At 41.0% G+C, this 22993-nt stretch overlaps 1 protein-coding gene across 1 annotated transcript in view; it reads right to left on the bottom strand.

The window, feature by feature from the left end:
• Nucleotides 1–877: 877 nt before the first annotated feature.
• The window catches only part of si:dkey-237i9.1 (SEC14-like protein 1), a 38617-nt gene continuing 16501 nt past the window's right edge, over nt 878–22993 (bottom strand). Inside the window, exons 3-16 of the mRNA XM_053418388.1 lie at nt 14772–14921; nt 13636–13767; nt 12065–12193; nt 11287–11560; nt 10942–11051; nt 10476–10665; nt 9788–9876; nt 9437–9507; nt 8026–8197; nt 7627–7761; nt 7321–7455; nt 6474–6725; nt 6192–6370; nt 878–3735 (exon numbers count right to left, since the gene is read on the bottom strand). Of these exons, the coding sequence (XP_053274363.1) occupies nt 3630–3735; nt 6192–6370; nt 6474–6725; nt 7321–7455; nt 7627–7761; nt 8026–8197; nt 9437–9507; nt 9788–9876; nt 10476–10665; nt 10942–11051; nt 11287–11560; nt 12065–12193; nt 13636–13767; nt 14772–14921 (2124 nt within the window). The 3' untranslated portion in view covers nt 878–3629. The remainder of the gene's footprint in view (nt 3736–6191; nt 6371–6473; nt 6726–7320; nt 7456–7626; nt 7762–8025; nt 8198–9436; nt 9508–9787; nt 9877–10475; nt 10666–10941; nt 11052–11286; nt 11561–12064; nt 12194–13635; nt 13768–14771; nt 14922–22993) is intronic.

The raw sequence follows: 22993 nt of genomic DNA, 5'->3' as shown, positions 1-22993 counted from the left end.
GTTTTATCTGGGCAAATGCTGCCATCTAGTGGCATAATGGAAAAAATACTAAAATATATGAAATAATGTTAATAATACATGTATTTGTATAACACTTATCTAAACAAGGTTACAAAGTGCTCAAAAAAATCCAGGTCAAAAAGCTGAATAAACTGAAATAAAAGGTAATCAAATCAGTACTATTTAAAACATCAAATCATTATATAATAAAGTCAAGACATTAAAATGTATAGAGAAACTCAACAGTTCCCCCAAGCAGACCATTTGCAACACATTGCAATGTGATGGATCACAGATATATGATCTCATCCTCCACATCCACTGCAGTAACTGGAAACAGACTCAACTGAATACAATATGACACAAAAGCAGAACTTAATTTGCCTGTGGAACATTTATTGTATATTTTTTCAAGATTTTATAGGAAATGTGGTGTACCTCAAGGCTCTGTTCTCAGCCCCCTGCTTTTCCTGCTAGAATGAGTTTCGTGCTAAACAGATTTTATTAATTAATAATCACAACAATAACATGAATCCAAGGCTTCTTACCTATCTGCTAGAAAATCTGTCTCATAAAAATCCCTGCCTCTGGGCAAATCAGAGATGTTTGTTATAATCACTTACATACAGCTGCTCTAACAGTACCTGAGAGCCACCAATTCTCATTAATTAAAGTCATTAAAAAATGAATGCAGTCAGTGGCACAGTGAATACAAAGGGTCAGGAGACCCACTGACCAAGTTTGCTGCAATAGACACTGCAAATAATTAAAGATGCTCATGCTCATTCACAATGCATTACATACAATGTAACCATGCTCCGTGATCACAATGAAAACTTGCACAGCCACAGGAAAACAAATTAATTTGACACGTGTATTTGCTCATATTTCAAGTTTAATGTTTTCAAAACATGTAAAGGCGCCATAGTCACATTAATCCAAACATGTACTTTTTACATTATTTCTCACATGAAGATAAAGAGAAGATATGCAACGATATCAGAAAAAGAAGCAGAGACAGACAAATGTGTTGAACAGTCAAGACAAACAGTTATAGCCCTCACTTGTCATTGAGATCTTGATGAACAGGTTCAGTGTTTATCCCTATGGCTTCAATCAAAAGGTCCACTCTGATTTCAATAGATACACACCATGGAGTGTTGGAAAGCAAAACTGTAAAACTGTAGTGTACAAGAGACAAAGAGGGAGAAAGGGAAATATGAGGAGTTAATTGAACTGATGCTACTTGTTTCATCAGTTGAACCGTTGAAGGAAAGGAAATCTAGTCTCCTGAAGAAATATCAGGTAAAGGAAGGTTAGTTGTGTGATTGGAGATATGCTCCTCCGGACTCGATAGTGGAAAAAGACTTGCTCTGTGCGGCCGAGTCAGAGTTTACACACATTTTACAGTCTTCTCTCAAAAGCCACCGTTTGTAACCTCTACTCCTTTACACAACTATTCACAGCTAATATCCCCCTCAGCCTGAGGAGGTCCTTTTTCTCACTAAAGCATTTCATGTTATTGCAGTTATGACATAGTTATCACACGTTAACCCTTGACCTTTCATTTACAGTTTCAAACAAGCATGTATCAAAAACGACAACAGGCAGAGCCAGGAGTTTCAGGAGGAAGCCTCCATCTCATGTTTTTAGTTTCTTTTAGTCTGATTCTTTTTGCTGTGAGCTGCATTCGGTTACCATGGCGACAGCACCTGATGACTCCTGGCATGGGGATCGTGTCTGCCCTCTGCGGGCAGTCGGATCTATGTGAAGTCATCAGTGCTCATTAACCAAATAGTGTATTTAAAAAACTGTGGCATGAATGTGTTGCATTTAGAAATGTTTCTTAATTCACAATCGCTCATCTATTACAGTGATGACCTTGAAAAAAAAGGAGGTACGTTTCTAAGTGATTCTTACAAAGGCTAAAAATGGTATTTATTGACACTTGGCTCTTAAGATGGCGGTTTCTTAACTTTTATATAATGCATCTGTAAACCCATCACCACGTGACCATGCAGCAAAAACACCACACTGCTTCACCTCATCAAAAACTCACCCCAAAATATCAGTAACATTTTAGCTCCAACCAACACTAGTACATGTACAGTTTCAACATGTTGACATGCCTCCAAATGATAACCACAAAGTAACATTCATCCCTAATGCACACTGAAATCTACACCGCTCTGGAAAAACAAACATCGAATGACGGCCGTGCTGCCCAATGACACAAGAACCTTCCAAATTCAGGCATTTCATTGGTTAGCAAGTGCTGACCAATCAGTAGCACATTTACAAATCAGTGACAAGGCGTCACCTTGACGACCTGATTCTGACTCAATCCCTCAACTGTGCACAGAACGAACATAAATCAAACTAACAATGGACATTTCCAGGTAACGTTTACTGAAATAAAAAGGATAATAAAAAAGGTGCCCAGGAGAAAATCTGGGAAGACATGTTTTTTTGCTTCTCTCCTGACATAATGGTAACAGAGACAACAAGTGATAATGCTGATGCCAAAGAATTTAGCCGTTCACTGGCTCAGTTTGCCTGTCTGTCTGCCTGTCCACAGCAAGATCTGCAATCGGCACCCATGATCCTCCTGAAACCTCAAAATGATAAATAGAAACTTTTCACACAGAAGAAAGTCAAAATCCTATTATTGCTTCTAGTGGATTTTTTCGCTGAGAGTCAGACCCAGGTCAAATAGTCAACTGCTTTCCAAGGTGTGATAAAGCCCTCGTGAGACAGATGCGCAAGCTTTGCGTCATGTGACAATACAATGGCTCCAAAAAGCTGCAGGAAAACGTTATCACACTATCCTGTCAAGTGGAAACTGTGCTTACTCCATCTGAATTGTCATGATTCACTGAGCTCCACCCACTCTGTTAACTCCAGACTGTTTGAAAAGAAACAACATTATATGCAGCTGATATTCGACCCAGGTCTAGTTAAGAGTTTACAGCACCCACACTTGACCTATAAACAGTTCACCAGATATAAACAAACCTCTCTGGTAATATGGCAAACACCCCTTTTTTGCATCAAACGTCTCATTTGTATGTTAACATGTTGTTTAATGTATGTAACAGCACATCCCGGCTTTTCAGCCATCGCACAGGAATGAGCTCTTCCTCATCTCAGTGCTGTGTATGTGAATGTACACATAAGTAAGTGCATATATGTAACAGCGCCTCCAGTGTCGTCGTCCCATCGCTCCCAGAGTGAGAATATTGCTTCTTCCCGCTTCCAGTGCCACAAAGGCCCCTCGACCCAATTCTTGACTTTTAACCTTCCCACCCTGCACGTGATGCAAACAAACATACCACTAATATTCTGATTCAAACTGCCACCTAGCAGAGACGCCAGGCACAATAAATATTTGACCTTTGTGCAAAAATCAGCCCTTTAATTTGCACAGTCTCCTTTTTGCTTCAGATTTATTTGTATTCTTTGTCTTCTGTTTGTGCAAGCTTGCATGCTTCAGTTCTATAGAGACTGGCTGTGCAATAGGAACAGAGTCCAAAACAAGAAGGTGGGGGTGGGGGTGATGGCTTCGATGTTGATGGTAAGGTCAGTCAGGGGGAGGGATTATCGGAAATTAAGTCCTCTTCTTCCATTTTCTACCTGGAGATCATCGAGCTGGATTGTGATTGGCTGGAGGAGGTGGTGGCGGCGCTGAGCTGAGAGAAGCCGCTGTGGCTCGACTCCAGGCTGGTCATCGAACCCCTGAGAGAAGAGAGAGAGCCAGATAACATGTGAGGAGATGCTCATTTCAGCTGATATTTATGCAGCACCTAAACAGCCCCCAGTCTGCCTGTGACTAACTGAAAGCAGTCTGTGCGCACAACTCGTGCTTGTGATGCAGAACCATGCAGACAACTTGCACCTTCTGGAGGGAAGTGTACCCACAGTGTTTAGCTCAAATCTCTCAGGTTCCACAAACGGCTGTAACAATCAATGAGGATGTGTTAGTGGATATAAAAAGAACTGGCAATTGCAGATTGTTTTTTCATCAAATTCTGCATAAATATATCAAAACATGTTTTAAATTAAGACCTTTCATATATATTCAAAGTATATGCAGCAGGAAGCTGCTTGATGCTTTTGTTTGGATCAAAGAGTCATTAAGCTTCTATTAACTCAGTTTACTCTTTTTTAATTAACATTCTACTGCACCTAGTTAAAACTAATACAGTCTAATAGTCTGCTGCAGTTCATGGTGTTGTTGAATTGTGCCACAATTTTCATCCTACCCTGTGATACTACAGAGGTTAGGCTAAATAACACAAAGAGCTCTCTGCACAATAGGACACAGATCACCAGCGCCACAGACTACAGCCGCCTGACGATTGTTAAGTTCAACGAACTACTCTCTTGAAACTGTAACACTATAACCTAAATAACAACTGTATGTAAACCTTCAGAACACATCATAATCCAATAGAATGACTTGCATTAACAGCTGAACGGAAATATACATACAATCATAAAAAAGTCAAATATGACAATTTTAATTTTTTACTAGTATAATAGTTGAATATGTAATTTGTATCTTAACTTAAAAAGGTATTAAGTGCTAAAGGCGATTGCAAGCATAAAACAAGGAGAGTGAGAGAGAGAGAGAGAGAGAGAGAGAGAGAGAGAGAGAGAGAGAGAGAGAGAGAGAGAGAGAGAGAAAACATGCAGCCAAGGGTCGGGTCAGAACCCAACATGAAACCACTGCAGGACGACCCAGGCTGTTTCCATTGGAAACAATAATAAAGCTGGAGCCACGAATCACACTTTTGCTTCATAAATGACTCAAACCATTAACTGCTTCTGACAAATGACATGAATTTGTTGTAGTATTGTGATCACTTTTGTATTGCTTTGTTGTTATCATCCATCCTATTGGAGCGATTCTAACCTTGGGGCCAGGAGCAACCAACGGTTTGCCAGGTGCTTACATAAAAACCTTTAAAATGTAGATAAAAAGTCAATTCTATATTAATGTTGACCTTTTAAAGTCAAGTGTCACTGCGTCATAAGCAAAAAACAGGATACTTCCCCCCCCCCCCCCAAAAAAAATGGGTTAGGGTAATTAGGCATAATACATCACTGAAAATATTACCTAAATTTCACATTCACTTAGTTCTGGTTGAATTCCATATGTAAATTTCAACCAAGTGTGTAATCCATTAGAAAAACATCCTGTTATATACCACTAAAAGGAGTTAGATGGTGATCAAGTCAGTTTTAGACAGCAAGTTTCAATGAAAAAAACTGGGAAACTGAAAGCAAAGTGAGGTTCAGTAGGTTGGGTAGTAAACATGAATGAGTATTGAATAACAAATACCAGGAAATTAATTTGTCTGTGGATAAACAATGTTGTGTGGGCGATTGGATACACCGAAACTGACAACAAGTCTGAACTTAACTTAGATTCCTGATATTGTTAGTCATGCAAGCAGGGTGACTGAAGCAGTGAACTAAACTCTAGTTTAGTTCACTGCTAAAGTGAACTAAACTAGTTCCGTGCAAGGACACTTTCTCCACCGGAAATAAAGTAGCAAAGTCCTGTTAGCCAGCGCTAAAGAATTCTAAATTGTGAGCAAAAACAGATGCAATCAAGCATCTCTTTGCTGCATTAGAATCTTGACTCTCACTGAGGCTAGCAGCAATGACGATAAGGATCTAGTGCTTCAGAAAAAAGGGGCAAACTCTGAGCCACTTACAAACTCTCCACATCACAGCAAGCGGTTCTTCATTGGAAGAAGACAGAGTAGAAGGAGGACGAGGAGGAGGAAGAGAAGGGGTAGAAGGAGGACGAAGATGGGGTTGTGAGGGACAAAAAAGGAGTGGATTGGACAGAAAAAGATTAACAGAGTTTCCAAGGGAGAGAAGTATCCTCATTTTAATACTCTTGGCCAAAAAAATCCTGATGCTCTTGAGGCACTTCATAAAAGGTAATTATAGGAACATGACAGATTAAATGTGTAGTAGGTTGTAGAGAAGGAAAACATAAAGAGGACAGGAGTGAGAAATGAGAAAACATAAAGGAAAGTAAAAGTTTGAAATCCAAACTATACATCATGGTTAAACATCTGAAAAACTGCAGAAATATGGACACATACAAACTACATGTATGTAAAATGGACACAAAATCTTGTTTTTTTCTGTTAATCACTGACACATTCACAAACCTGAAGTCCTCGGAGCCCAACACTTCAGTGTAGTACATGACTTTACACTTGTGCGAGGAGACCTGCAAGCTGGCCAGCACATCGTCCACTCGGGGCAGGTTAGTGGCCGAGCAGGCCGGCATGTTGTGGAACTTCCATTGGAGGATGTAGAAGCCTGGCCATCGCGTTATATGGGAGCCCTAAAGACAGAATACAGATAGCGTCAATGACCAACAAGCAAAGAAACGTTAGCATTTATGGTTTTTCAATCTTAAAATGTTATTCATGATCCTGGATGCTCACCTGTACGCTCTCTCCCTCTTTACAGGTAAGTGGGGACTCCACCATGCTGTAATCTTGCCCGAGCGTCCACGACTTGTCGATAAGCTGGACGTTGTTGACGACTGGAGAAGTGATGCCGTGGGCCACCAAGGCGTCTTTGCGTGGCGCCTGGGGGGCTCGCTTGGAGTGGAAGATGTTGAAAACGACGTCGCCCTTGCACACGTCAAAGTCCCAGGTAATGACTGAGGAGGCGTCGATGATTTCTATCAGCAGCTAGTTGGAGGAAAGAGAAGAGGGAGAGAAGTGATTCAGTGATGTCTCGGGAAAGAAAGAAAAGGACCAAACAAAACCATTGAGAAACATTTTACAACTCTCTAGTTCTCGTTTCTTATTTTTCCTCACATTCTTTTTTAATGCCATTAAAGGCAGCGCTGCGATAAAGAAATTAATCTCATACTGTTCTCTTCGTTCATGTTGCTCCATATTTGAGAATCTTACCAAAATAAGATAAATAAAAAAATAGAGGAATCAGTGAACATCTGGGTGTGATTGTCACAGGCTCATCACCATGAAATCTAAACTGCTTCCAGAAGGCTGATTATGCCCAACGATGCATCCCTCCCTTTGGAATAAATTATATAACGGGGCAGTAACAGCAGATTATGATTCAACATTTGGTCCACATCTGAACTCAGAAACCATTAAGAAGTCATCTACAAGTAACAGCCACTAGGTGGCAGAACTTTCAACAAAACTTGCATCTGTGACCTAATGCAGATCTACATTGCCCTGCCCTACATTCATGTAAAACATCATCACAGGATTATCATCTTTACTTCTCATGTCGGTGCTCTGTGTTCAGTCTCACCTCGTGCGGTGCTCCCTTGAAGATGCTGGCGCTTTGGTAGATTGTCTCCGTCCACAGGCGGATCTCCTCATTCTCCACCTCCTCGGCTGTGCGGTACATGGATTTGGGAACCAGGCCGCCTTCTGGTACCTCGCACTGCAGAGAAAAAGCAATGCATGTTCACACATGCAGAGACAGAAGCACACATGGAACTGGGTCAGCATATCTGAGGGATCTGCTCCCGACACCACCTGAGATCTCAGATAGTGTCATGTCCCGGAAAATTTTGATAAAAAAAACGAGTTAAAATCTTCATCAGATTCTCACCATACACTCTCCTCCCAAGAAGTCGGGGATGATATCTTTGTCGATGTAGTCGACCAGACCTCCAGGACCCTGGTAGTCATTGCCTGCATAGATGAGGAACTTCTTGCGGGTGTTCTCATCAATGAATGGACTCACCTAAGGCCAGGGGTAGAAGTGAGTTTTATCAAATTGGTTGTAAAATGGGCAAAATGTGTGAATTTACAGCAACAACTACATCAGAGAAGAATGTGTGCATGTGTTGTTTGGATGCACATGGAGTTACCAGTTTGTAAAGCTTGCATTTTCTAGTTAGTTATGTTTAAGGCAATACTTGTTGTTGTGGGCTGTGATATGGTGATGTTTATGTTGTTTCCTCCTACTCTATTTTTCGAGTTACTGTGACTTTGTCCTGGTTCTCACCAGTGTCCATAAGACAGGGAAGACTCTGGGAGCTCTTAGTATAAGCAGCCGTCCCAGAGTCTCTGGGTAGTTGGCCTCCACAACCTCGATGATCCTCAGCAGCGCCTTGACTCCCGGACGCCACAGGTGACGCATGTTCAGCCCCTCCAGATCTACCAGACAAGTCCAACAGCTACAGAGGAGGAAGTGAGAGGATTAGAGTGTGTATAAGTGTGCACACACACACACACAACTGGGTAACAGCATCTTTCTGACCACTTAGCACCCGTCACTGAAGCTTAAGTGGTGAAGGCCATGCTTGCTAATCTGGGATCTGCTCTCGCCCCTCCCCATGCTTCCTCCATCTCCACAACTTTTGTCTTCCCTCCATGCGCTCCAGATGGGAACTTTGATGTACCAGCCATTCATGCTTCCCAGGCTTTCCTGTGAGGCTCTTATCCTAGCCACCTCCTCCTGTTTGCGAGGGCTGACAGAGGACAGATTCCATCTCTGTTCCTTCACTCTCACCCTGTCTCTCCAATTGAATCAGTGCACTCAAAGACGGGCCTCATGCATTCTTTCCATTTAGGTAGTGATAATACTCCTCTGGACTCACTCATGGGGTGTGTGAATGATTTAGTGTGTACTATCAAGGCTGCAACTACTGAACTGAATCCAGACAGCTTGAATTGTATGGTTATTTTTTTTTTAAAGAGCTTATAATATACTATTATCTTTGATTTCCTTTTTTTTGGATTAATCATTGTTAATTCTAAGTGTTTTTACTTAGTCTAGTTTGTAGTCTTAATTGCACTCTGGTCTTTATATCACAGTCTTAAGACAATGAAATCTACATTTCACCTGAATTATACAACCTTATGATATTTTTTTTTTTACAAAATGCCCATCACGCATTCCAGGAGTCACAGATAGTTTTGAATTGCTTTTTTTTTTTTTTAAACCAACAGTCTAAAAATCGAAAGAGATTCAATTAAAATATATTTAACTTCCCAGATCAGCCTAGCCTGTCTCTGTGACTTTGTCTTGAGTGGTTATGTGCACCTTGTGGCCTTGCTATGTTTGTATGCTCTGTATTGCCTTGTCTTGATGTGGGGGGGGGGGGGGGGGGGGGGGGGGGGGCCGGGCTGGAAAATGTGCCCAATGTCATTTATTTTTATTTTCTTAATTATTTTCTATCTACTGTACCCACATACCCACATTTGTTTTTTTCCTTTTGTGTCGTGTCTGAGCAGTTCTGTATGTTTTGTGTGATGAGAAAATGTAATAAAAAATATTATATATATATATATATATATATATATATTTAACTTTGTAAAATAACAAATGCACAAATCTGAGGAAAAAAACAACTAGAGAAAGTTGACATTTTACTAGACAACTTGATGGACTTTGATCAGTACTGAAGGTTTACCTGATGGGTCGACCAAACACCTTGGTGTTCTCCTCACAGCGTCTCAGACCCTCCTCATTGATAGACAGCACCTACAATGACACGATATACACTCATTGCTCTTTGCTTTTACATGTCGAGCGTTCGGCTTTCACATTTGTAACCAGAGCAACGTACAGTGTGAGCAGCATTATAAATAAGCAGACTATTTATACATGGCCTGTACTGTATACATCCTGTTGTTAATACACCAGTCAGGACATGCCACAGCACATTCATTCCCTGATGTGTAATCCAACTACCTACTGCCTGTCCTATAAACCCATACTGAAACATGCAAACTCAGAGTGTGTTGCAGCTTGTGTTACGTACATGTCTGAGTAGAGACTCCTCTCCCAGAGCCCGGACCAGTCCTTTAGTGTCCATCTGGCCCAGCCTCAGGATGTACAATGGACGACCATCTAGACAAACAAAACAAATATTTATATGACCCATCACACTGTTTACATTCTGCAAGACCGAAAGTTAAGTGGAAAGGCCGGCATTATGTGCATCTCTGCTCTTCTGTTACGTAAAGCAGTAAGTGACTGTGTACAATGGGAAGTACTTTCATGTTTTGCCTCTGTTGATCTGGAACAAATACAAAGGGTTTTGTGGACTCAAACACTTTACCCCCCCATCAGCATAGTGGTGAGTAGATAATGAGTACATTTTTTAAAAAATTTTGAACTATCCCTTTAAAGCTACTGAAATGCAACTGTGCGAGTGTGTGACTGCGTAAGCTAGTTGGGTAACTGAGTTGAGCCAAAAAATTGGCTTCATATTTAATTCAAGTCAATGGCTAAAGGCTGTGGGTTGCTGAGAATGACTAGTGTGCGTGCAAGCATGCAACTTGAGAATGGGAGAAACTGGAGAACTGTTGACAGTGCAAACATAGCCAACTTCAAGACGGTCAACATAAATCAAACGTGAACACGTGTTTTCATATGCTAGCACAAGTGAGGCGGCAGCACGTAAACTTGATCAACTTTTGTTTGTTCGTCTGCAGTTGCAAACCAACCTCTGTCATGGTGGTGCCAGTCCCCGGTGTAGTAGTCCTGCAGGACCTGTGGTGAACTCCAGGTCTCCAGCAGGTAGTCCACCTGGTGTTGCTTCCTCCAGGTCAGCGACTGGCACAGGATCTCACGGGCCTTGTCTATGTTGAAGTCCCTCGCCCGCAAGAAACGCAGGATGTGCTCGTCCTTAGGGATCTAGGGAGTATGGGGAGAGTGTTAAGCTGTAGATTATTTTGTGAGAAAACAAACAAAAATCACAAGAATTTTCTATAACTATCAGTGTCACTGCAAGTTTGCTAGTTTAAATCATTTTAAACTGACTGCTGAGTTACACGTAACACGTAGCTGATAGCGGTCAGTATAAAATCATCTGAGTCCGAATGAATTGATCTACTTGACTTTTTGTGTTATTCTCCTCTGTACAGGTCCATGACAATAATTTAATGTGAGAGTGGGAAATGTGTTAATCACCTTTCCCTTGTGTGACTCCTGAAGCCATTTACGAAGTCTGATCAGACAGCTCTCCTGCAGGGGGGTCAGGTCGCCTAGGTAACGTTTGATATAGTCTGCATCCAGCTTGTCTGCAACACAAAAACACAACAGCTCTGATTAAAATTGTTCAGGCAAAGGTAATGCGACCAACATAATGAGACACACAGCTTTACTGAAACCAAAGTCATTACATCTTTATTTGTCCATTTCTATGCCTTTGATGGATAACTTTTAAATGTTGCTTTGCTACAAAGATTGTCACCATTATAACTTGTGTATATAAGATAAGCAGCATTCATTTTTCAAGCATCTGCAGGAACAGACCTTCAGGTGTACCGGCCAGAATCTCAGTTAGGCTGTCTGCCTGAAGAGTGGTGCAGTCCTGCTTGGTGTCCTGGGAGGAGCTGTCTTTGGCGTTAGCAGGCAGTGGAATAGAAACAGCAGGCGTGATCACGAGCTTTGGGGGGTCAGGTGGGCTGGTAATTAGGCTGGTCGGCCTGGGGGGAGGCAGGGAATGGGAGGAGGAACTCCAGCGGGGTACGCACGTGATCCCCTCATCTTCTAGCTCCTTCAGGTAGTACTCGATTATTTCTTTTCCCTGTGAGGAAAAGTGAATGTGAATTCAAGGAAATTAACATTAACAGGGACCTATATCTGTGGACTCCTGTCCACTCTAGAGCTGCATTCAGACCTGTATTGAACCGAGTAATAACCCTCTCCAGAGGGTCTGTATGTGAGATTATGAGCTTCTCCTGCCAGCCCCCTGGTAATAAAGTCTGAATGAGATGCAAATTTATGATGTTTCTAACACGAGATGAGGTCAACAGAAAGTCTGAGCCCAACTATACAGACATTTTGCGTCGCTCATATATGAAAATGGCTAAAGAGATTATACAAGCTTTTTTCTGCTGTTACAGCATGAGATGGACTGACAGACTTGTGCGGCAGAAACCTCTTGATAGCAAAATTACATAATACACTGATGTTTGTTCTGTTTTATCAGAGCAGGACCCATTAAGCTGTTAACGTATGCTTCTCCTTACCTTATCCAATTTGGTCGTAACATATCATTAATTAGTTGTAACAACCGAAACACACACACCTTGTTGATACTGCTGGCGTACTGCTTCATAGCAATCTTTTCCACCGTGCTCTCAAAGCCAAAGAATGACTTGATGTCCAGACTGGCGGTCTGCTCGAAGCACGTCCACTCCTCATTCTCCGGATGAACCTGTGCAATCATATCAAATGTTTTAAGTATATTTTATACTGTATGCACATGCATGTTTCTATGGTCACCACACACCCAGCGTCATTCAACGATGACTAACACTGAGAACAATTTTCACACTGTGCACTGCCAGTGGGAGTGTGTGTCATTCTGTCCATATAAAATTAGCCAGTCCTTTTACATATCAGCAATTCCCAGTTAAACTAACACCAATTATCACTATTAAGCACAATTATTTTCTATCCATCTTCCAGCTGATTTGAGCACTGCGAGGGCAGCTCTCGCAGCTCTCTGTTATTGGACCAAAGAGAACTCACTCTATACCACAAAGTTAAATAATTTTTCATTCAGACTTTTAAAAGAAGTCAAACGCTAAATGCTTTCTGAGGGCAGTGTGCTGGTAACTTTGTTACCCTTGGCTACCAAAATATTTCAGCTTTAGCAAGGTCCATTAGCTCCATCCAACTGAGCTGTCCATCCCAGTTACTGTTAGCACAGTGTGCTTAAGCACACAATAAGAGCTTCTGTGGCCTTGGACCTAAATTTAGCACGCTAGTTGGTTGGAGGCTAATTCAATGTGCTTGACCTCATTAACTCAGAGCACATCCATTCATGAACTGCTGGATCTGAATGCAGAGCTCTAAAGTAAAGCTGGTAATGGTTTCAGAGATTTTTTTTTCTCGAATATCTGTTAGATTAGTAGATTAATGTTTTTTATGAATCTATGGCTCACTATCTGCTTTGTCTCTTCCCGAAACAGAAAATATAATGACATATTTTTAACATGAAATCTATGATTGAAGGAAACATTCCAGACTTGGACAGCACATACCTCCGCCAAGGCTATCTCACCATTTTAAAGAAATGTTTAAGCAAGATCTATCCAGATCCACTTCAAACTTTAATGGGTTCTTCCTTTGCCCCTACCCTTCCTATTATTATTTAGTTAAATAAAATAATAATGAACTTTATTTGTCGAGCTATATTTTACATCTGCATCTCCCAAATATAAACACTCGCAACTCAGATGCAAGCACGCACACAGTGCATTGCAACTCAGACTGTGCTGGTTGTTGGATCTCAGTGAAGACCAAACAGAGAACTAAGTCTCTCCCATTGTTTATTTAAAAACATCTTTGCCCCAATGATATGTGATAGCTGGCCATATGCTCAGTACTGGTCTAAACCTGGCTTATTCTGCAGGGAGGCACGGCAGAGATTAGAGGAAGCAAAAATATCAAGATTGGTGTGCTGGCAACAGCTCGTCATTCAGCAGTTGAGCAGCTTCACAAAATGTGTTCACTTGTTTGTGTGTGTAGATAAGCGATTGAGTAAAACACAATGGGTTGATTTAGATTTTCACCCTGCATTCACCTTTGCTTTAAAAAAACAAACTCACACACATGTGTTACAAGATTTGTGGTGGAATGTATTCTACTGACCGAATAACAGCAGGTCTCATGAATGATGACCCTGTTGGAGAAGGTCTCATTATGGGACTCAATGTGCAGCGTCCTCTCCTTTCTGTTCAGAGTGTTTTTCTGGCTGAAATAGACGTAGTCCACACCAGCGATCTGCAAACCATACACACAACAACAAAAGTTACAAGACACTAAACTAACATGAGGCAGAACATTTTAACATTAGCTTGAAAATGAACACACCCAAATATATTACATTGTGTATTAGGGTTGCAACAACTAACTAATAAACTAACTTAAATCAGTTGTAATCGATTATTAAAATAGTTGGCAACTCATTCGGTAATCGATTCGTCTGGTCAGTTATAATGCCTGGCACACACACATCCCTCCTGAGATGGGGTAGTAAACGAGCCAATCCTGTGCCTTGTTTAGCTCATGTGACTCCTCTATGGATATACATTTGAGAAATGGCAGAGACGAGCATCGCTCTCGACACAGCAGTGACAAGTCGTCAAAAGTGTGGGATCACTTTACATTAAAACCTTCAGAGACTATAGCTGCAAACTCCCTATTTATCATTATAGATATCTACAATTCAGTTGAATTATTATATTATAGAAAATAACATTAAATTAATATTTTTATTCCAGTTTTAGATATCTACAATTGAATTCTGACTATTCATAATTCAAGTTCATGACATATACAACATAATATACATACAACAGGTTCAAACTTAGTTTAAGGCATCATAAATTGAGGAAAATTAAAGATACGTTGAACTTGGATTATGAATAGCCATAATTCAATTGTAGATAACTGAATCTGGAATTATCATCATAATTAAGTTGCAGATGTCTATAATACATATAAAAACAGAATTGTAGCAGAAAATGAAGTTGCTTTTCGAATAAACTCCTGGAAAGGGTCAAATGTAGCTTTAGTCTTTTTACCTGATGAATACTCGATTTTCAAAATAATCGCAATTGCAGCCCCTATTGTGTATGTGTAAGAAAGGTTGTGAACAAATTAAAAAACGAATTAATCGTTTTCAGTTGTAGTTAAAAACGATTTGATCCTCTGAAGCAGGAGGGGACCATAATAACCATGAGGGCACTGCACATGAGATGCCCATAATCTAATAAATGGCAAACCCGTTTGAGCAGGCGTGGAGCGTCCACGTCCAGGGCACAGCGGCGCTCAATTCTGTTGGTTGAACCGTCTTCGCTGGTCTCCTCAACCAACACGTCACTCGCCACAAACATGGGGATGAGGTGACAGGTGGGGAATCTGCGCTCATAGGCCTGAAAGAGGAAGAGAATTGTCAGTTAACACAATGGGTCTTATAAAAGTTTCCATCCTCTCTTCAGAGTCACAGTAGTAATAAGTTTACACTCTGTGGGGAAACGTTTGGTTGAAGAAAAAAAACTAACTGGCTGGTGACTTTACTTCATCATGTGGCTGCTCATTTCCAATGAGAACCATACACTTTATTAAACCCTCAACACAAAATTCTTGTGTGGCGAGATTTCCAGTAAAGCCAGGCTGATATGTCGAAGTTAATGTCTGATAAAAGCTTTTTACTTTCAACTTGTTTTCTATATTTATGATACAAATTATGGTTAATATGTACAATATCTAGCCTCGATTACTTTTTCTTTGTCGTAAAGGGCTTGAAAACAACATCTAAGGAATCATTGAGATTATTTTATGTAATGTGGATATCGGCGGATATAAATAAGTCAGGCTATAGCTCCACCACTAAACTTAGCTTTATTTCCATAAAAATTACTGAAGGTTCAGGGTAAATGAGTTAAATAAAAACACATAACTACATAACTGCAATGGGTCTTTACTGATAACGAACACATCTTTGAATACAGTGCAGCCAAACAAGTGAGACACCAAACAAACTCTCCTTTGCAAAGTAGAAGAACTTATAGGCTCAGCTGTGTGTCTCTAAATTACGTTTTGTCACAAATGCAAAACATAGGCAAACTCGGCTCTTGTAAAGCAGCCAGCCAGCAGTTATGCAACAAGGTCGTGGCTGGTATAATGTGCAGCAGCACCTATTTTTTCCCCTTTTGTTTTTATCGCCACCAGTCTCCCATCTTCGATCTGACTGGCATGGTTTCATAACTGGCAAGTTCAAACACTGAATGATGCTTGTGATAAAAGGTAGTCATAACACTTAGCTGGTCTGCGACTCTTACGTTATGTGAACTCGCTGTAAAAAAACATGTTTTCTCATTTGACAATCAACCCTGAAATTTGAGTCTCCAGGAAGTGAAGGAATGCATTCATGAGCGAATGATTTTTACATTAAAATAAAATCAGGGTAGCAAAGACAATCAATATAGAAAGAAAAAGAAGACAGGAAGTCGTGTAGGAAATTGTGTATTGCTATCAGCTGCTATACAACCACTTCATCAGCGGGTTTATAGACCGCAGATATACAGTATGCCTGAAAATGAGGGGGCCAATTGAGATTTAAGTGCAAAGAGCGAAGACAGACTGTGCAGGACCAACTGAAAGAACGAGTGCTTCTCACAAGACCTTTGCGGTTGGCTGAATTAGTGTCAGCTGAACCTTGCTGATAAAAGTGCTGTGTTCTGTGGAGCATAGGACACACCATATGTCTGAGGTCCTGTGAAAACCACGAGAACAGGCGAGGGTGTGAAATAAGATGAGGCTTGAAATTCAATTATTTGCTCTTAATCGCAGCTATTTGTAATTACCGACCAATTTGCATGTACTATCAATATAAATGGTTCATTTGTACGACTAGTGTGAATAAACCTGCCACATTCAGAACATGTTCACATAAAGAAACAAGCGTGAGAGTAGGTTCAGACAGGTTTGTTTTGTGTCCAATCAGGCAGTCAGTAGGGTTCATAGCTCCTGGCATACCACACTACCAGGGCCACTGAATCACTCAGCTGCCTACTGTCCACTGAGGGAATTGTGAATACTGTTTTTCAGCCCTGATGCTCTGGAACACTGTGGTTCCGGCTTTGTCCTTCCGTCAGCACAACAGCAGTGACTGTAAACATTAGTTTCACCCTTTAAAAACAACCGTACCTCAACAAAAAAACACAACCACGAATGCCAGGTACTGTCAAAAACACCATTACTTTTCACTCACACAATAGACTTGCATAGAGCAACAGTCATAACCAACCACTATATGAACAACAAAAAAACTAGAATAATGTTTTGCTTGAGAAAAACAGACTAAACACACAGCACAATGTTTAGCTGTCCCTTGTGCACAGAAGGTCAGTAAGGGCATGCTGCTGCTGCTGTTTTTTTTTTTTTTAAACACAAAGACATAATCTGGTCACAACTGATGAGCTTTCACCAATAAAGTCTCTAAAACACTTTAATCATTATGATACCAAAACATTAATCAAACATTTTTTGGTGTGAATTTGATGCTTGCGATCAGGAAAATATATAATAAGACTTTTGCACAATAGATGATAGTAATATTGAAAATTGAAAACAATGATGGAGAAAGTAGGTCCATCATCATTATAATACACTCCATCATACAGATTTCATACCATCAGACTTGTACTGAATTTAGCAAAGTAACAAAGTTACGACTTTTCGGGGGTCGGTTGCATCTAGTTATACCTTGAAAGCTAATCTTTCCAGTATGTCATGTTAACATTCATGTGGTCTGACACTACAGAGAACCGGTCATCATGTTTTGAAGTCCTCGGCCATTACTCAAAACACACAGCTTAAAGTCACTTAAATGACACTTTGTCAATATCCAGGTCATTTGGTATTTACCCAGATAATTAGTAGTCTAAACTGACCTATGCTACGGCTGTATTCTTGAAAACAGTGTGGAAGTTTATAACAATTTACAATTATTTTTTCTTCATTGTTTACTAACTTTCCCCAATATTACATAGAGATAACTGCAAAGATGCGATACAGCCCTTGAACCTGCGGCTGAATCTATTGAAGTCAACAACAGGTAATGGATCCAGCATTACAAGTCAAGTGTGCTGAAAATAAACAAAACTAGAGCCGCACAACAATACACTATGAATCTGACACCAGGATGTTCAGTTTCCATCCATCTTTCATTTAAACAATGCAAGATGGGAATTCTCAGTCGGCGCCCAAAGCATAATTTTAACAGCAAACAATCATGTGCATACATGACACCGCCCTTTCATTTAGACCGTCTTTGCGAAAAGGAGACAGCATTGACAGCATATCAATGCCAACCACCATGGTAACCAAGCTCCATCACATAAATATTATTTGTCCCCTGCTTCAACTCTTTGCTGGAACACTTCAGCCCACTGAAAAAATTTAAGCAAATATACCCAAAAAAACTCCCAGTTTCCAGACTTGCTCAAAACCCAGTGCGTGAATAAGAAAGACCAGGAAAACCGAGTCTTCTGGTCACCATGATGATAAGCTAAGTTAGGACACATTTAACATGTCATCCATTTGTAATGGTCATGGAATTATGGCTGGAGATTTTACGTGCTTTTCAGGGTCACATAAGTGAAAATACAAAAACAATGCATGGTTTCGTAAACCCTTCCTGCTTACACAGAAAACATTTCCCCCTTGGAACACAGGCAGTGTGGATAAGGGCATAGGTATGAAACTTAGATCTTTTTCTGCTCAGGAAGGGAGATTCAGGAAATCCAGTAGCTCCGTGGGGATACATAAAACACTTTCGGAATACAAAGGACTACAAGATGCACGTATACGCCTTTAATTTACTGGAATGATGGCAGACAGCCCAGTCATTATCCATCTTGATCTTAAAGCATAACAAACCTGCAAACAAATTCCGGTAAAGTTAACTAGGACACAGCACATAAAGGGCTTAATACAGCGTGACATCCTTTGCCCTTAACCCTCAACAAGCGTAAGGAAAAACTACCCCAAAAAACGTTCTTCAGGGCCTTAAACCAAGTTCTGCTCATGGGCCCTCCTACCTGATATGTGAGCCATTTAAATGTGTAGTCACACATGCATATTAACATTAACAAAAACAGGAAATTGCACTGAGCTTTGACGCTGCTTCCTAGGAATTAGTATCTCCTATACAATTTTATGTACAGCACTAACATGTAGCAAAACTATCATAAATTGTATTCACTGCTCCCGGCCTTTAACAATAATGTCATTAGAATTGTTTGGGTCACACAAGGCCAACGAATTTTCTCTTTTTTCGTGACTGAAAAGGAGAGCCAAGTGGTTCTGCCAGTGGCCCAATGGCTAGTACAACACAGGTTGTACACACTCTTTGTGTGTACATATACTTAGCTTATATGAATATTTGTGCGTGACTCATTAACTATATGTGTACATTTAGGGCTCCAGAGTGCACATATGCTGACACAAAACTGTACCTCTTCCTGGTAGGAAAGTAAGAAAACCCCACGGGCAAAGCTGTTGTAACATAGCAACTGATGCACAATCTGATGAAATGGTTGTTATTATCTACAGATGTTCACAAGAAATAGATCGAGCTGCAACTTGTGAAAGACATCAACAGACTTGATCGTAGATGTTCTGATAAAACAAGTTTTATGAAGCCTTGACAGGAAATTCAATACAGCCAAGGATAAAATCCCACCAGCTTTTGTTACACGGAGCAGAACTACTTAGATCTTTAATGGGCTGTTTGCTTAGCTAGTCTACCTGAAGGTCAGAGAAAGGCCAGTCTCCTTAGATGAAGCCGAAAAACTCTGAGGGGAGAACACTCATCACTTCCTCTGTGGTAGGATCACGTCTCTTGAGCTTATGAAAATTGTTGTGTAATAGAGACCACAGCCTGCTGGCTGGGAAAATGGGAACATTTTGGTAGGGTGCACTTAAGATTAAGATATTTGATGACGAATGCTTAGAGATGAGGCGAAAACACCCAGAGTGCACAAAGGCTGGATGCAGCAAATGGATGAGTTATCTAAGTACTCACGGAAGAAGATGACTAACAGTGCAGTATGGTAAAGAGTTGAGATGTTCTATTCATGGGTTCATTCATTGTAATGTGTAAATAGCAAACTGTGCCTGTTGTTTGCCTGACACACAAATGAGACTGACATTTTGTCTCAGAAGCCAGGAGCATACAAAAACTGTATAATACACAAAAGGATAACCAGCATGTGCAAGCAAGCGCTGCCTGAGAAACAAACACTATCCTTCTACCCTTTCAAGACCTTTCTGTGTCTCACACATGAGTCGCACTGATAAAGGGGCAATAGAATCCAGAGGGATGACACTAATGACTATACACCAGCGTTGACATCACATACAAACAAAACATGGCTCTGAGTGAGGCCCACTGATAAGGGTATGACGTCACTCACCCAATGTTAGTTGACAGAAATCAGTATGAGTTACCACATACCTCCTCAGGCAATCCTGGGACCTGTTCAGGACGTCACTAAAGTGGTTGAGATCAGACGCTGGCCAGTCACCTATTTGGATCAATGTTGGGTATTGTAGACCATGTGAATGACCACAACTATTTGGCTTGAATGGATGCGAGTGTGCTGCGTGGTGGACAATCAAAGTCACAACAACTTTTGAGGATGGTTGTCATTAAGACAATACCCACTTCTGACAATAATGGCCTGAAGGCCGGCCCATGCTTCTACAACTGCGTCGGCGGCTTTTCACGCAGCTGTGTCGCAGAACTCTTTGTCATTCATGCTTCCCCAAGCTTCCGCAAGCGCTGCGCATCTTATAAAGCAATTCCCCACCAGAACACTAGGCGGAGTAATGTTTTTTTTCTGAAGACGACCTTAGAGACGCCTTCTTTCTTCTTCGTCGATTGTTTATTTACATAGCCACTGCGGCTCCTCGTAGCCTTTTTCTGGCGGACAAATCCTCCAGTCAGTGACAGGTTATCCAAGTGATCATAGTTTCGGATCTCTTCTGCCAACCGCTCTTCTATTTGGTCCATATTCGTTCTTCTAAATCTTTCGTTGTTTCTGCCAGTATTATGTGGCATGAAACCGGAAATGCGACTCCGGAAAGGATGTAGTTAGCAGACCAATCAAATCCTTGCGGGCTGCGGGAGGCTTGCGGAGCTTTGCCGTCTAGTTAGAAAAATTGGGCGACGCACGTAAGAAGAGATACATAAGCACGTAAGGGGCACGGAAGGGCTTGCGGGCTTGCGGGCCCGTGAAAACGCAGAAGCATGCACCGGCCTTTACGCACAAAACCTGGCTGGCATCCGTTTACATAAATTCTGACAGCAAGGCTATAAACTCCAACCTAGGTCACTGATGATGAATGGGGGGAGGCAGGGAGGCTACTGAGAAGTCTGTCTTGCTCCTAACTAACTCAAAATCCAAAATTAAAGTATGGGACAAAACACATGCGTGAAGTGGTTGCAATATCTTTTTACATGAGAAGTATCAGGTTTTCATTTCAGACAGGTTTATCAGGGTAATGGTGATGATAGATAATAATGGAAACTCCCTCATCTTTGATGCCAAAACGAAAAAGTGAAGATATGCGTTTATTTGTATTTCCTTGTATTGTATTTACCATTACTGCATCTTCTCGGGAAACCTAACAAGAAAAACCCCAGCAATTATTTTAATTTAGGTATTTATTCCTTGCCCATTCAATTGCAAAATGACAATTATCTTGCAAAAGCTTGGCTATATACTTTTATTTCAGTGTTCGAAGATTGTGAAAATGTATGCGACTGTGCCTTGAAGATTTAGAGTCGTTTGTATATTTGAGCATATGCTGTGTAACAATGCAAATTTATGTGCAATTTAGAGAGTCTACTTGACATCCATTATTGATCAGTAAAATTTAACCGTGATTAAATTTTAGGATCCACAGAAAGTTGGCAGTACCATGGTTTGATCCAATAAGGTTTTCTGTGAGATTTATTTACCATAGCCATTTCAGACATGTCCTGCAGAGGATCTCCAGGGAATTTGGTAGGGCTGCTAGATTATGGAAAAAATCATAATCAAGATTATTTTGGACAAGATCAAAATCACGATTATTTAAACGATTATTAATATGTGCCCTTATTCTGAAGTCTATGCTTTATTTTTGTAATCACTTCCGGTTCCGGTAAACACCGATGACGGCTGCGTGTCTTATTGTGAAACCAGGATATTGGTGCCCCGTTATTCAAACCCTTAATGATGGCAACCCTAACACTCTATGACCGGCGCGGAGAAATGCAGGTCCGGTGTGACCGGTCTGAACAGCCAGGCGGGAGCGCGCTTGAGAATAGCGGTACGTGGCGTGGCCGCTACATGGTCTGCTGCTGCCCTCCCTGCTTATCCACTCGCGCTGTTTTTTTAACTGCCGATCACCACGCACACAACTCGCCTCCTTCACTTTACAGCTGCTTGAGAGTGAGTGCTAGTCAGCTGGGCCGCTGAATGCTTTGGGGGAAGGACTGAATTGCGCATGCGCGTCTCTTTCGAAAAAAATGCTGAATAATTGTTTCAACTCGCTTATAGTAGTTTGGAGATCGTTTGACCCCATAATCGTAATCACGATTAAATTTCGATTAATTGAGCAGCCCTAGAATTTGGAGCAGACTTTCTCACAGTTTTCCTTTCACACGTGAGCCAGAACTTAGGTGAGGAGTGGTGCAGCAGGCGGAGGTCAACGAGGGTAATAGCAACACTACCTCAAGACTGGCCAAAGTCTCTCCACCCTCGGCTCCAAAAGCATTTGAGCTTAGGTGTAGACTAGATGTGGGATATGATAGAGAACAATCTCCAGATTGAAAAGACAACAATAGAGCCTTTGGTCTCTGCATGCCATACCACCCACTTCTCTCCTTCCACTGACCTCCCTCGAGAGGAGGGGGACAATCTGCATGATGCACAGACCTTATATAAATGTCAAGTCCTAAATATTTGGTAGGCTGTGCAAAATGCTTAACTGTAGTGCTTGCCTACTTGGTTATGTATAAATGACTGGATAAGTGTGCACATTAGGGAACTGATGGCAGCAGGATGGCCATCTGTCGACCATCAAAAAGTCCTCAGAGTAAGAACAAGAAATTCTGGATTACACACATTTCCATTGTTATAAGGCTTACTAAGACATTACTCGGTCAAAGCTTAAACTCAGGTTATTACATAAAACGGCTGAAACAATGAATGACAGTATGAATTACTGTAGTTCCTCATGAGCAACAAGTTACGGAAAACTGCAGCATTAAGGACTTCCTCCAAAGAGAGCCGCTGGCAAAGCATGTTGTGTTGCTTGTTCCAACACCATTAATACAAAGTCCAGTTATTTTATCAACTGTGATGAAGATCTAATTGGATGCTTACAGTAAATGCTGCTGAAACTTCCCTAGCATCAGATTTCTTGCAACTGACAGCTGCGGGAAGAG

The sequence above is a fragment of the Pleuronectes platessa genome, chromosome 3, assembly GCF_947347685.1.
Source record: "Pleuronectes platessa chromosome 3, fPlePla1.1, whole genome shotgun sequence".
NCBI classification, from domain to species: domain Eukaryota; kingdom Metazoa; phylum Chordata; class Actinopteri; order Pleuronectiformes; family Pleuronectidae; genus Pleuronectes; species Pleuronectes platessa.
Note: the sequence above shows the minus strand (reverse complement) of the source record. Positions and strands in the feature narration are given on the sequence as shown.